At 38.2% G+C, this 16373-nt stretch overlaps 1 protein-coding gene across 1 annotated transcript; it reads left to right on the plus strand.

Moving 5' to 3' along the window:
* Nucleotides 1-453: 453 nt before the first annotated feature.
* On the plus strand, nt 454-15916 carry LOC141340376 (uncharacterized). Its single transcript, XM_073845324.1, has 2 exons — nt 454-573; nt 14445-15916. Exons 1-2 carry the CDS (start codon nt 507-509, stop codon nt 15437-15439), a joined length of 1062 nt encoding a protein of 353 aa, XP_073701425.1. The 5' UTR covers nt 454-506; the 3' UTR covers nt 15440-15916.
* Nucleotides 15917-16373: the final 457 nt, after the last annotated feature.

Consider the following 16373-nt stretch of genomic DNA (forward strand, 5'->3'; position numbering starts at 1 on the left):
GTTATGATTGAGCTGAAGAGACGTCTGTGTTTGTAAGTGTTTAAACTGAGAGAAACCATTCAGTCAGTTTCATAATTTTTAAGCAATGCAAGATTAATTATTTGCTATTGAACACTGTAATGCTTTATCTAACATGAATAGATGTTATTTTGTATGAGTAAACACTTCCACACACGAGGAACAGAAAACGTCTGATTTCAGTTCATCAAAAACTTTAACTTTATAATACTTTTGAGAGTTTTTGCGGCTGAAACTGTGTAAATGTAGCGAGAACAACACAAACACAGGCAATATTATCATGCAAGTGTAACCTGTTATATAATTATAAATTCGTAAATGCCATATATCACAACTAAATATTAAATAATCTCAGTGCTAGTTTTGACTCCCTTACTAGTGTGCTGACTACTGAGCTAGAGCTGGTTTATTTTGCTTTCTGTTCATCTAAAACAGGTCAAAACTCACAGAAAAACTCCTGCTGAAGCGACTGAGGTCCACAAATAAAGATGGCATTTATTAAACAGGAGAGTGAAGACATCAGGATTGAAGAAGTATTCAGTCTGAAACAAACAGGTGGGGTTTCAATCTCATTTGATCCTTAAAATGTCCAGCTCTACAGGAATGATTGGTGTTTATGAAGAAAGTGCTCATCATTGAAGTGGTTTTGTTTGACATTGAGCTGGTCTCCCAGTGTTGCCAGATTGGAAATGTCCAAGTATCGTACCAGAAGCTCAAAATTATCGTATTTGAGAGAAAATTATCGTATTTGAGTCAAACGTTCAAAATAAAGATATTTATCTAGATGTTACAGCTATTTATCCTTTTCAGCACTCATTTTCTATACTTTATTGTTAAACTAACAACCTCAGTTTTGAAACAACTGACCTAAGTGCGACAGGAACGTTAACTTGTGCTCGTGAGAGAGAGCCATTCTCCACGATGATATTGGATGAAAGACATGCGTAACGCCACGTTCACGTCTCCTCACAATCATGAAGGTAGACGTAGGATCCACACAGCTAGATCTTTGAGAATAGAAGCTCTATAATTACAACGACCATGGTGTATCAAAATTCTGAAATTATCGTACATTGTGGTATTATTGATCGTACATCGTACAGAGGTCAAAATTATGGTACAAATACGATAATTATCGTACATCTGGCAACACTGTGGTCTCCTCATGATCACATGACCAGACAAATACTAGGTCCACCTGAGAAAATCCACTTCAGTGTCATCCAATAAATTAGAAGAAATAACAGAATTCGAGAAGTGACAGAAGAAGCCTAAACACAAGTAGTTTGAGGAACATTAAACCCAAAGATAACAAAAGCCATTCACTTTTATTGCTCAATTCTAAAACATGTGATCATCTTTTTCTTTTAACCTCCTAAGACCCAAGCTTTGGTTTGGCTTGCATTTTAGATTTCTTCTAGCTATTTAGGGAGGAACCAATAAATATAATAACCAGATATTATCTTTGAACATGATGCTCCTTTTTTTTTTTTTTTAAATGATGTCCACATGTCAAGAAAACAATCAAGACACCATTGTGATACAAAGTGCTAATCTCTTTTATTTACAGCCAGAGAAATGTGCCTGAATATTTTTATTGTTACTGTTTCATATATAACTCAAATTCTTCTCAAACTACATTTTCTCTCTCTGTTAAATTTTTTGCTAACACTTTTACATTTTCAACAAATATATATTTATAAATTTATTTAGCACACATGCATTGTTAATTTATACTGTTGTAAACTACTGTAAATTGATGTTTTCTAACAAATTCTTCCCAAAATAGGCTTTTACAGTTACTTTTTTGTTACATTTATCAAACAAAAATCAATGTAAAGTTATTTATCATGCATGCAAAGGGAGATTATACTGTTGTAATCTATAGTAAATTGATGTTTTTTATTAAATTACGTATGCTACTAACATTTTTACATTTTCAACAAATTAAAATCAATGCAAAGTTATTTTTCACTCATGCAAACAAATGAAAGTTCATGTTTTTTTTATTCTTCCCAAACTACAATTTTTTTTGTTAACCGATTTAAATTTTAAAGTAACACAAATTATTGTAAAGTAATTTATCACACATGCAATGCCAATTTATACTGTTATAAACTATTGTACATTGATGTTTTCTAACAAATTCTTCCCAAACTACATTTTTTTGCAAACATTTTTAACAAATAAAAATCAATGTAAAGTAATTTATCACACATGCAATGTCAATTTGCACTGTTGTAAACTACTGTAAATTGATGTTTTCTAAAAAATTCTTTCCAAAGTACAGTTATATTTTTTATTTACATTTTCAACAAAGTTAAGTCCCATTGTCCACATATGTGTACATCAAGTTTAGCGCATTATAAATCTTTACTGTTACAAAAAATTGTCAAATTAGCATGCCATATTAATCATACAACACTATTATGCATAACTTAAAAAGAATCAACAATTAAATTTGATTAGATTTTTTGCCTTGTGAACGTTTTGGTCTGGTGTGGCTGCCTGACTTTTCAGATGTTTGCTGCCATCTTGAAATTTCTATGTAATGCCTTTTACCTTTTCTGTTTGGTCTGTTTTCCAAGTTGTTGTCATATAATCTACAAAGAAACAACATTTCACTTGTTTGTAATTTATATGACCACTAACTCATCAAAATAATACGCTTAACATAACGCCAGCTATAGTTTCTGTTGTACATCTCCTTTATATTTGAGCGTATTTGCTCACTCAATTTCCTCGAATCACTACATCATGATAAATTAGGACAGCATTTATATCCAAATGCACATTTCCCCAAGAATAAACTAAACGATTCTGAGTCTGGATGATGCATAAACTCAATATTACAACGTCATCCCATTATCGGAGTCATCTCTTGTTTAGTATTATAGTATTTTATTATGTATATCCCTGGGCACATTATGCAACGCACATTTACACCGTAGAATTAATAATGCAAAGGAGAGCAAGTAGAAAATACAATATTACTTTAATAATAATAACAAAAGAAATGATGTTAAGAGTCATAATGCACAGCCAGCACCAAACAGACAGAACGGCAAAACTCAAAACTGCTGGATTACATTTACATTTATTCATTTAGCAGACGCTTTTATCCAAAGTGACTTACAATTGGGAATACAACCAGCGATTATTATAAGTGCTAACATTCAGAATTAAATAAACACAGTATTTGTGATGACCAGAAGCTGACACAAAGTTTTTGAAGAAATGTTTGCTATTTTTAAGAGTAAAACACCGGTAAATATCATAGTATCTTAGTATCTATTTTGTAAAAATAGACTTTGATTCCCGAACTTACTCTTGTTAAGTACTAGCTGCTGTCACCGGAAAAACTTTTACCCTAACCCTGTCTATCTATCTATCTATCTCTTTTTGGTCAATGCATCCATTTCCTCTTTTTTTTTCTTTTATTATTATTATTATTATTTAAATTAATAAACCCATCATGATGTAGCTTTCAATTTTATTGAAGTCCAACACTACTTCAGCTACAAAAGAGATGAATAAAAAGTGTTCTTCAGCTACCTTTGAATAAAGATAAACATAATTCCTGTAGTGCTTCAGAAATTACAAAAATAAAAATAAAAAATGGAATTGTCTCCCTCTCCTGGGTGACTCTGTAAACTGCATGTGTTAAAAACTGCTATGGATTCCTAAAGTGTAGCAGAAAATCACACTATGGTGGATGCTGTTTTAAAGTGTCTACATGGTATGAAAATAATGCCAAACTAGATAAGAATTTATATATATATATATGTGTATGTGTATGTGTGTGTGTGTGTGTGTGTGTGTACAGATTTTACCACATGCAAACGAAACGTTTAAAAAACAAAACAAAACAAAAACCTTAGCATCCCAACCCTAGCATGGTGAACCCTTAATGTTACAGCCCTATTTTACTAATTACATTAATTTCATACACTTACAATATTTATACAATTTGATCTTTTAACCCTAAAGTTAAACTTAACAAAAAGTATTCCATTTAGTAGTTACAACAATTCCAGTCTTTAAAATATAATATAGGGGTCAAAAGGTCACGGAGTGGACAGAGGGGTGCAATATAACTCTTAACCATATGATAGACATGTAGGGACTTGTGAGAATTGATTGCTTTAAAATACATAAATATATTACTTATCTTTAATCATGATTGCTTTTAAATACATAAATATACATATAAACAATATTAAAACAACATCAGACTAATAAATATAAACCTTTTAGGAGCAGATACAGGACACAGACCCTATTAGACAACATTCAGAACAATATGGACAAATTAAACATGTGGAGATGCTGTTGGGGAAAATCTTTTCTGGAGTTGGGACGGAAGCGGGCCCTTGAAATGTGTCCCAGTGCCTAACCAAGATCAGACTTGTTCTGGTTTCTGGATTCTTAGGTACATAACCTATTGCCCCTAACCCTAATTTGCAATTAATGTGAATAATTTTTTTTTTTTTTTTATGTATAACCCATAAGGAAAGATGATGCAATGTAGAACTCACCTCATTCAATGTTTTGGATCCATGTTTGCCTTCACTTCCGACCAAATGACCATTGTACAGAAGAAGAATACTTGACACTTCATCTCCTGAGACCTGAAAAATACTTAAAAAACCCTCCCCATTTATCCGGGCTTGGGACCGGCACTAACATTACAATCTGAAGTGTAATGCTAAAGGCTGGGTTAAAAAAAAAAAAAAAATTATTTTGGGTGATGCTCTAACTATATACAAGTTTGTTACTTGTCCACATGACTTTCAAAAAAACAACAACTTTGTTTTACCAAAAAAATAAAATAAAATCTTGTCAAAAGTAATAGCTCTCTCCTTAGAATGTCAACAAAAAATGGTTATTTCCATTTTTTTTAAAAATCCTCTTCTGCATTATGAGGCTGTTATGAAATCTTCACCTTTCAAAAACTGTTTTACTTATCATCATGTGGACAAAAAAATAAAAAATCTTCAATCCACTTCAACGAGCTGGCGACGTCGCTTCCGCTTGAAAGACTCGAGGGTGCGGACTGGTATCCCACCATCCCGACACCGCTTTATGTAGATTGCATACGCCTTCGAATGTGGCACCCTATCGTTCAGCTCCACAAAAGACGTTTCTTGGTGAGAACATTGGCTGGAATAGTGGCTGTTGGGAGTACCGTCACCAGCTCCTCTTCTGCCTCCACATCCTGTTCAACCTGCTCCTCCTGCTCTTCTGCGTTAGACTCAGTGTGCCGCCGGCGCTGCACTTCTCTCAATGTTGGACCTGCCACAACTGCTTGAACCTTGTATGGCACAGATTCATGAAATCGCCACACCTTGGGGTTATGCAGCAGGAGGAGGTTGGACAAGATACCCAACTCCTTTAGGGTAACCGGCAGGTTTCCGATCAAGCCTCTCAAACTGGATAAAATCCCCATTCATCACGAGGCCGACGCAACTGAGGAACACCAGGCCGATCCTTGGGCATACCCTTTGGAAGGCATGCCACACAGCGTTCCAGCCAAGGCATGCCTTGTGCCTTGTACTTCCTCAAGTTCCTAGCAAATATGAGCTCCATCTGGTCCAGCCTGGCGCACACATCTCCCAGGTAACTTGCTGCAAGGGATGCAGCTGAGGGCAGTTCTGAAGGCTTGTGCAGCTCCACGAAATCCTTAAAATTCCAGGACGCTTTCAGGTGCCTCTTTTCGTCCCAGTACTTTATGTGTGAGAAGAACTTCAGGGGAGACATAGCCAGCAACAAACTGACTTCCAGATCCTTGGCGAACGAACGCACGATCTCCAAGGCACGTGCAAATGTATGGGGGTACCCAAAGCCTTTCCTCAAACAAAGCTCATGGCAGGACTCCGTTACGCTCCTACAGCCAATGAGGTTACCGATAGGCCGATCTGGGCCTTTCAAGACCTGTATGGGCAACCGGACGTTGCGCCGATACAAATCGGACAAGAGGATCCTCAGGAGCTGCTCTCCCAACACCACTGTTCCAGCTTGAGCGTAGTCAGACAGGGATAAGATGCGCTCAACTCTCCCCTGAGAGTCCAACGGTGGTGGGGCCAGACCCAGAAACCCCCTCATTCTTGTCAGGCTGTCAGGGCTGGTGGGACACACTCCGAGCACTGCTGCATATCGCAAAGAGTACCTGCCCCTTACCTTCCCATAGAACAGCATCTCAACGGCCAGCTCCAGTTCAAAAGACCTCCAGCTACTTATGTAACCTCCTAGTCCTCCCTTGGCCATATACAAGTTCCCAAGGCCCTGGATCAAGTGCGATGCGACAGAGTGGATGACATATCGCAGTCCACGTCCATTCCCACTCGCCCAGAAAGGAACAATTAACGGCACACTCTCCAGAAGATAGTCCAGACAGGATCTCACAAAAAAAAAAAAAAAAATGTGGGGATTCACGTGCACTGGGAAATCGGGCTTGACCAAAAACACGGCCTCCAGCCTTAAAGACCCTCCGCATGCCGTCTTCTTCGCCAGGTCTTCGTAATGCATCAAGTAGCGTGCTGTGTGCGACTTCAGCATGCTCCAGTGTGTAAGCCACACATTGTAATAACACGGCTGACAGGATGTCGTGGATTAGGTGGCAGTGTGGTGTATTGCTGTACAGCTGCGGAAAATCTACTACAGCAGACCTATTGTTCAGAACCTGCAGAAGTTGTGCGTCGACGTCCAGTGCCTTATTGCAGAGGCTGCTTTGATAAATGGCCGCCTCGCAAAAGCTGTATGTACTGAACAGACTCCCTCTCCGTCCGACGAGCTCCTGCAGCCCATACCTGGACCACAACAGATCAGTAGACGGGACACCTGGCGGATCTACAAGTGAGGCCAGGTTGAACTCAACCCCGTCTTTTTGGCCAAACTTGCTGAGACTTACGACTATCTTCATGTTGATGTCGTGATTGGCGTGCATCACACACTGACTGAAAACTTGCAGTATAAATCGCTGATCCTGTGGAAGAATGTTGAGTTTTGTGGCAATGCCCAGGCTGCTTTTCATGAGACTAGGTCTCTTTAACTCTTCCGCAGGGAGCAGCTGTAAGCGTTCGGCAAAACCTTGAAACAACGCTTTCAGCATATCCTTGGCGTAGGCCTTACTGGTGGACTCCAGCCGAAACATCGGGTGGGCACGGTCGGGGTTTTCTGGGACGCATGTGACGTCATCATCGACAAGTCCCACCACCATGCCCATGCTCTTATGAAGTGCCTTTATCCCTTCCGATGAATACTTCCGCAGATCCAGATGTTTTTTGAGCAAGTGCCAGTGGTTGGACACTTTAGACAACTCCACCTTTCCACAGGACAGATAATGAACACTGGCTTGAAGGCACGATGCGTCATTCAACATGAGGACCACACCATCGATGTCAAAGGTGTAGTTCACGTCCTCAACAGCATGTTCAAGGACTGAGGGGAATATTGGGATGTGCACATCCTCATCACACAGAAAGGAACCAACATTTTGATGATCGTTGAACGCCTTCAATAAGCCGTTGGTGTTCTCCTCGCCAGCAACCCTGAAAGCTGGAAAATCCTCACTGAAACACAAATAAATCCTTCATCACACCTGACCCTAACATCACAAAAAACATATAACATAATATACACTTACCTTTCTAACTCCATGACTACACCAAATCTCGAGCCCTGCTTCCTCGCAAATTAAGAACACTGCCAGATTATTTCTGCTTTCAAAAAACAGTAATACAAGTCAGGTTGTATGCACAAAAACATCTAAGTTTTGCTTATTACAGGACAATAACACTATTCGGTAACACTTTGTAATTACTACACACTACGAACCATTTCTCAAGTATAAGTAAATTGTCAATTCATCATTTATAAATCATTATCTCTACATTAACAGACAGTGATAAGCAGTTTATCTATGTGTTTAACAATTTAACTGTCCATACTTTACTTTTCATTTCAAAATTAAATATTGTATTATTTACATATTGATCAGGTATTTAATTGTCATCAATGGTTAATAAAATCATTTAAAATACCCAAGTAAATTATTAACCCTAACTACTTAAATGTACTTTTCTACACATTTATTATTAACACATCAAATCAATATGTCATAAACAAGACATTCATATTGAGTTACATCAGAAATATGTGTTGAAGTATTTATTAAGACACTAATACTGTACTTGGAAATAATATGCATTGATGTACATTATCATTAACTTACCCTTTCCAAATGATCTTATCAACCACTACATATCTGATTTATAACTAATGAAATAAGTAAGAAATGATAAATTAATCATTAAGAATGCTAGAGCTGCGAGTCATAACTGACGAAAATAACCGTCTTTTTTATCCATTCGGTCAAATTTTGCGCTGCAAAGATCAATCCTAGTTTTAACTTGTCTATAACTTGGCAAATGACCATGAAATAAGCGGGATAATCAACGGTTTGCTGTGCATTAAAGGATTTAAAACGTAAACTTTTACCCTGCAAGCGCCAATCTGGATTTAAAGTCAAAACGCGGCACGGATGTCTTTATATGAAGTATCTGAAGGGAACCGACTGTCCTCAGAATAGTGTCGCTGGCATTTTCATTTCATGCCTGATAAAACAGCGTTAATGCTGCTTTGTGTATGGGGAACCGCAATATTTCAGCGCTCCTAAAGCGCCCCCTCGTGACAGAGAATGAATTTATTTCCACATTTTTCAGCAGTTTAAGGTCAAATGATTGCAATTATCGAGAATTATAATTTTTATGCAGCAAACACAGAGTTGTAAATGTGAAAAAGTTAATGTGCCTTCAAAAAAATTATATGCAATGATTTACTCATAGGTGCTTATGCAGACGCCATTGTTGTTATACACTTTTGCAACGTTCGCGAACAAATTACTGACTTACTGCTTGTTCTCCCTCTTCTTCGTTAACTTTCAATGCTGGTTATTTCGGTGACTGACTTGTTGCACGCCAGTCTGTTGTTGTGGGGACATTTCCACGCCCCGAAATGTGACGCTGAATGAAACGAACTGTGATTGGTTGTTTGACATGTCAGTCAAACGGTCTTATGGGCGGCCCTTGGCCAATGAAAGCTGCCATGAATTCCAGACCTTCAGCCGTCAGTCTGAAGGTCTGGCTACGCAAGACTAGTCTATGATGAGCCATAATTTAGCAATGGATAACGTCATACTGCTAATTGTAAAACATACATTTTCAATATTGCAGGCCAAGGAGAGATGATACGTCTTATTGCAATAACTGTCACGCTATTAAAGAAATACTTCAGTCTCATTGTCAAAAGGACAGTCAGTCAACTACACTGTAACAATGTAACGTAATTAATTACTAGCTAGATCGATCGGCTTCACTCTCGGCTTATTTAACAGCAGCAAAACTGGACATGATAGTCACAAATTTTGTCATGCTTATTTGAGTTAAGAGAACTGATGAACTTTCTTTTAATTGTTATTCAAGCAATGTATGTCTCGTGACCAACTCACCATGAACACACTTCACCGTTAGGGTTAGGGTTATTCATGAAGTAGGTGTTTCGTCCGTTTTTATTTTATTTTTGAAATATTTATTTATCGGCCATTATAAATGCCGATACCGATAGTTTGGAAAATGCCTAATATCGGCCCGCCGATATATCGGTTTGGGCTCTAGTACCTAGTTTTAAACATGTGGACATGCTACACGGATAGACTGGAACGCTGTTAACTCTTAGATCCGTGATAAAAACACATCACAAAAATCCTTTAAATTTGCGGTTCGGGACCCTAAGCTTTTTCTGCTGGGATTATACCCAGAGAAACATAACTATAGTAGAAGTGAACAAGCATTTATAGACCTCAGTGAGCTTTATGCCAAAAAATGTATAGCTCTATTATGGACTAAGATGCACGCACAATTTTTTTTAAATTTAGTACTCAGTATGATTATAAAAGCCAACTTTGAATAGATTACCATGGGCTAAAACAGGGTAACATTCTTGCTCAGTGTTGTGTTTTTCTCTTTGTTTTGTTTTTTATATATATTTTTACTTTTATTTATTCCTCTAGAGTAAATGCAGCAATCTTGTGGTTGTATGGTATCTGGAAAAATGTACGATTGTAAATGGCTGTATTTCAAAAGTGTTTAAAAAATGAAAAAAAAAATAATAATAATATTGTGGGAAAAATTTGCGGTTCGGGTCTTTTCATCCACTGGTCATATGTGGAGCAACGTGTTTTCACAGCGTTCAATAGCCAATCACAGACCTTTCTGTTGATGTCATTATCGCAGTGGCCAATCAGAGGCGGCTATGTTACGATCCTTTAACCACTCAAAGTGCTGGATTCAGTTCCGCTGATTTCTACACCTCCGCGAACTCTCTCATTAAAACAAAGAAAGTGTAGACATGATGTAAATAAGAGATTAATTTTTCCAGTGTAAAGGTTATTTTATTACTTTTTATTTACTTTGTGAGATTGCGATAAACTACAGTAATGTATGAGTGACAGCTTTCCAGTGATTTTAAGGGGAGCGCCTATCGCTTTCTAGACTATAATTCATTCAGAATTTCAATACATTCACTCACGGATTCACTCTGATAACCCAATATCGCCATTGCCATCATGTTGCATATACTACACCAGTTATATCAACTAAGTGAAGGTAAAGCAGGTGCTTGCACAGCAAAATATGTCGCCCGTGAGTAAACAAATAACTTACATATTGCATTATTTTTTCTTTCACCATGCAGCAAACGTAAAAAAAACAAAAAAAAAAACAAACTTTTGGTTAAAATTTAATTGGTTAAAATTCTTACTGTCGGTTAACGGTTAAACGGTCAATATGAGCCTCCCTACAGGGATCAAAAACAATGAGAACAGCAACCGTTTTATTTATTTATTTGTGGCAGGGCAGGTGAAACTAGATAAAAAATGATTGCCGAGAAAGCTGGACCAGAAAGTTTGAAACCTTCAAATAGTTTTAGCGTGTTGTTAACCTCATTCCAGCCTGATTACCAAGTTGTTAGCATGCTTCTAGCATTATTAGCATGACTAGCAAAACAATCAGAATATTGTATATTGTTGGGAATGCCCAATGTAAACATGAACACTCAAATCCGTTAGCATGAACGCGGAAAAATTACACACCGCAAAAAGTATGTGAAACAGAGGTAAAGTATCAAATTCGAGCCAATCTCTCGTTAAAATGCAACGAACTGTCATGACTTTGTAACCCCAGGTGTGTGGCGCCAGATTCTCAGGTTATGAATAATAAGGAAGGGAAAAGTTAATCTACCAAAATAAAGCAGCACCAGCAATATCTTTAAAAATAGATATTGAACCTTGTCTTGGGACAAGCTAGCCATCAAACTGTTTTGACCACATCAGCCTGTTTGTATTGCATTATTTGATTCGCTCTTCTAGCTTATAACAGATAACCAGTCACAACGAACTCATCTTTAGAAAAGATTATTTTTACTATTTTTATTAAGACTGGCGTGGTTACATATACTCACCAATGCCAATATTTACTTGCACTTGGAGCTTGGTGAGTGTTAATTTTAGGCCCTGTTTGTATAGTACTGTGGTACAGTTATGAAGGACCTTCATAATGCAGTAGTTATGGCGAAGTAGTTAGTAGTATAATCTGCCAGTAGTTAGCAATGGCCAATAGTATGCAGTTTAATAGCTGTTTTGCTAAATTCAGTGCCACAAAAAAAACATTAGTTTCAAGGTTCTGATGCAAGCAATGGACATAAGGCTAGGTGGCATTTCCCTCAGATAAGGCTAAAGTTTGCCCAGGCCATGAAGTGAACCATCCACTTAAAACACTGAACAGGGGAGACACTAGCCTGGAAAAAATCCAGACCCTAATCTAGGTTTTAGATTAAGATTAAGGGTCTGGCATCGAGCAATGAAAAGGGCCTATCTCGAGGGGCGGCACCAAGCATGCATTTGAAACTCTCGCTGCACGCAATTGGATAACGCCACAATCAATCACAACAATACACGGTGTGACAGCCCCATACTCTTAGCTACCAGTGGAGCTAACTGATAGATTAAACTCTTGCCGTATCCAGTCGGCAAAAGAGAAAAAACGTCCTTCTTGCAAAGGAACGATTCGAGGTTTTCTGTTCCTCTTTTAAATGAAAAGCCAAGTCTAACTCGTTCTTTGTAGCGGCCAAAGCCGTTTCAAACAACTGGTGTTCATCTGTAGCCATCATTTAATGTTTACTAAATGATTCCGGACGTCGCAGCCATAGATAGATAGATAGGTTTGCAGTAGAGCCCTGCATTTGAGCCCGAGCCCGTCGGGGCCCGACTTTTTTTTGCCCCTAGGGCCGGGCTTCGGGCCAGTTTTCACGTCATAACTTGCACGCATATCGGGCTTCGGGCCTGCTTTAGAAAAAAACTTAAAAAAAAAAAAAAGTTTAATGAGATTTAATGCGTGCGGTCCCCGGAAGCGCCAGTGATGCCTAACTCGCGCATAGCAGAGTATGAGCGGAGCGCGGAGTGGAGCGGTGTGATTTTGAATGGAGGAAGGAGCGGATTTTTTTTTAAAGTCGGAGCGTCATGGTTTTCACTCTCTTCAAGAGCGCTCCACCACCGCTCCATCATGAGTACAATTCATGCCAATGGTCCGTAATATAACTGCACATTAAGCAGGAAATCATATGTTAAACATGTTTAGCTTGATAGAGATGGATCACTCAAATCAGAAATAATGTGATCTGTAGGTAAAATAACTGACGAAAACGTATTATTTTCATTACAAACTTTGCACTGGATAAAGCAGCAATACTCTTTTAATGCTGACAATAATTAGCTGTGGTCGGAACAAATATTGCACACTATGTTTGAAACTCTCCTGTTATTTTATTTTATTATATTTTATGAACAGGACTGTTACATTTCAAACATACTTAATTATTTTTTGACGCGGAGCGGTGTTTCTGATATCAGTGAGCGAGGAGTGGAGCTGGAGCGGAGCGATTATTAAATGCATGGAGCGCGGGGGGAAATTGTTGTAGTTCCACTCCGCTCACATCTGCGCAGCACAGAGATTGTTGTGTTTTTGAAGTTTTCTATATTATTATTAATTCTTTATATATTTGTTCATTATTCGTTTACTTTACCACTGCGACTTTGTATGTTCCGGTTTTGCGCAGCAGAGCTGCCTGCCCTGTTCGAAATGCCTTTGTTCTGAGATGGTGATAATAAACTTTAAATCTAACATTGTGATATATTGATGTTTGTTTTATATCTGTGGATTGCATTGTAGACCAATCAAGTGTTGATTTGATATATAGGTTAAATTGAGTAAACTCACTGTGGACCACATACCGTTTGGATATCGATGTCACTTAAAAAACTAAAACTTACATTTAAAAAACAAACAAACAAACACAAAAAACTCCAAACATTTCTCTAAATTGTTCTGATAAAAAAAACGAAACGAAAAAACATAAACTTTCTATTAAAGACGAATCTGGTCTATTTTAATGGCTGTAACAGTATAAGCTGTTTGGCGGAAAAAAAGACGGGCTTCGGGTCGGACTCGGGCCAAAGATTTTGATAAGTTGTCGGACACGGGCCGGGCTACAGCCTGTGCGTCTCGGGCCAGGGCCGGGCTAGGGCTTAGATTTAAGGCCCGTGCAGGGCTCTAGTTTGCAGACCAACGGCTCTGCAGGACTGTGGCTTTTCGAATATTGAGTGATTACTATGGTCAATTACATAGATCTATGGGTGAGTGACGTCAAGAGGACCGCAGCGAAATGGCGGACGGCTTAAAGGCCCATAGAAACAGTCGCTAATGAGGCATCTAAGTGTATATATATCTATGGTCACAGCGCTCTCGTCATCAACTTAGCTCGCCTCTGGCCCGCCTACATAAGATACACCGATTTGATTGGTTCCCAGAAGTGCTTACGTAATGCAGTAACGTGCATCATTGTTCGATGCCAGAGTGACTTGTTCAAATTGTGCTCTCACGAGACTTCTGGATTTCCAGGGTAGGGAGACAGCGCAGTCTAGGCAAGAGTTCAACCACTACTTAGAGACCCTACAAGGGGGAGCAGTCCTCAAACAGCAGCTTCCAAACAAAGAGTCAATGCTTATCTGAGAGTTTGTGCCCAAGGGGAACCCAACACCGTCATAGATGCCAGACTGGAACATAGCTCTCCTTAGACTGCTGTATTCCAATCAAAGCAAGCCTATCAGCATAACTGATATTCTAAATGGTATGCAAACCCTGCTTTGATTACTTTATCTGTGTATATCATTTATATCTTGGTTTCAGTGTTTAAATGCAGCGTTTTGGTCCAGATGCTGCCCTCAGCTTTTAAACCCTTGTTTTCCCATCTTTTGTTTCGTGGCTTGAAACTGTGGTTAAATTCTATTGTTTTTTTGTTTGTTTTTTTGCTAGACCTGCTGGTGCTGGAAGAAGAGAATCAAGATCGTAATAAAATTGAACAAACAGATCAGAAGACAGCCAAACAGACTAAAAGGACTTCTAAACAAAAAAGAGGTCGGAAAACCAAATCTAAGAGCTCTTTGACCTGCCATCATTGTGGGAGGACTTTTAGTGTAAAGGAAAAACTTAAAATGCACATGAGAGTTCACACTGGAGAAAGGCCATACCCTTGCAAACAGTGTGGAAAGAGCTTTACTCGACATGACGCCCTTAAACGGCACACGAGAACCCACTCGGGAGAGAAGCCTTACTCCTGCCAACAGTGTGGAAATGGTTTTAACCAAAAAGGACACCTTAAAAATCACATGCGAACTCACTCAGGAGAGAAGCCATTTATCTGTCAACAGTGTGGAAAGAGTTTCACTCAGAAAGTACAACTTCAAAGACACATGAGAACTCACTCAGGAGAGAAGCCTTACACTTGCCAGCAGTGTGGAAAGAGTTTTACACAGAAAGGCACCCTTCATTCCCACATGAGCATTCACACCGGAGAGAAGCCCTATACTTGTGAACAGTGTGGAAAGAGATTCCCTGCCAAACAAAGCCTTAAAGTCCACTTGAGAGTCCACGCTGGAGAGAAGCCTTACTCTTGCAAGTATTGTGGGATGAGTTTCATACATATAAACTCCCGTACTTACCACATGAGAATTCACACTGGAAAGCAGCTGTTCACATGTGATCTTTGTGGAAAGAGCCTCGCATCAGTATTTAGCCTTAAGTGTCACAAGCTCACTCACACTGGAAAGAAACCTTTCAAATGTGAACAGTGTGGGAAGCGTTTCATATTAAAGACAAAACTTAATTACCACATGAAGACTCATTCAGCAGAGAAATGCTGGAAATGTCCTCAGTGTGGAAAGAGTTTCTATCAGAAAGGTAGCCTCAATGCACACGTGAAAAAACAACACACTTTAGGGAAGCCTAAGAGACGAGCTTCTCACAAATAGAAAATATTAAGATTCATCTGAAATATGTGTGGAATTGTGAAGAAACCCACATGAGATTTCACTCAGGGAAGAAATATTTGATATGCTATGGTCGTGCAAAATGTTTCATTGTCAAAGGAAACCTGAAGACTCACATAGGAGTTCACACTGGAGAGACGGTGACAAGGTTTACCTGAAGAAGTGAATCACCAACATATTGACATTTAGTCTGTGCTCACACCACACCTGAATGTGCTACATCTGATTAAGGCATCTTCATAGCCATGTCTGTTATTTGTATTGTTAATTTTTTTTTTTATAATTGTCTAGAGGCTTTTTTTCTATAAATGATTTTCTGTATGACTTTCTTCTTTGTTTTCCAATATTACAGTAGACACTCTCATTGAATTGTGTGGAGACTTGGATTCAAAATATTACATTTCTGTCTTAAATGTCTGCAAAATGTCACAGTGTAACTAAATGATTAGAAATAAAATGACGAACTGCATAATGAGCATTGCATTTAATTATTTGATGCATCTTTAGCAGTGTTGGGCATGTTACTTTAAAAAAGTAATTAGTTGTAGGTACTAGATTCTTCTCACAATTAGTAACTGAATTACATTCTTATAAAAGTAACTAATTTACCATGTAAAATAACTGTTGTGTTACTTTTAAAAAAATGTTCATATATGTTGAATAACCTAGATGCCCCAATATTAAACAGACTCTAAATAGAATACATTATTATTATAAACCATTGCACACATAGCAACATTAAAATAGTGTACAATGTGAGAGACGCCTATTAAATTCAATATATTATTGAATATATTGTCATTAATATAGGACAATAACACAATGGATGGTTTAGAACATTTAATATTGATTGCATATGTCTAAAAATAAATTATGCTTCTACTCCTTTGGTAGTGGAGCTCATGTTATCCCCTGC

The sequence above is a fragment of the Garra rufa genome, chromosome 8 (assembly GCF_049309525.1).
Source record: "Garra rufa chromosome 8, GarRuf1.0, whole genome shotgun sequence".
Taxonomy (NCBI): domain Eukaryota; kingdom Metazoa; phylum Chordata; class Actinopteri; order Cypriniformes; family Cyprinidae; genus Garra; species Garra rufa.

Excerpts from the sequence above, each read along its gene's own strand:
- LOC141340376 (XM_073845324.1), top strand. The coding sequence starts at position 507 with ATGGCATTTATTAAACAGGAGAGTGAAGACATCAGGATTGAAGAAGTA. Across the intron at positions 574-14,444 it reads ATTCAGTCTGAAACAAACAG|ACCTGCTGGTGCTGGAAGAA; the intron begins GTGGGGTTTCAA and ends TTTTTTTGCTAG.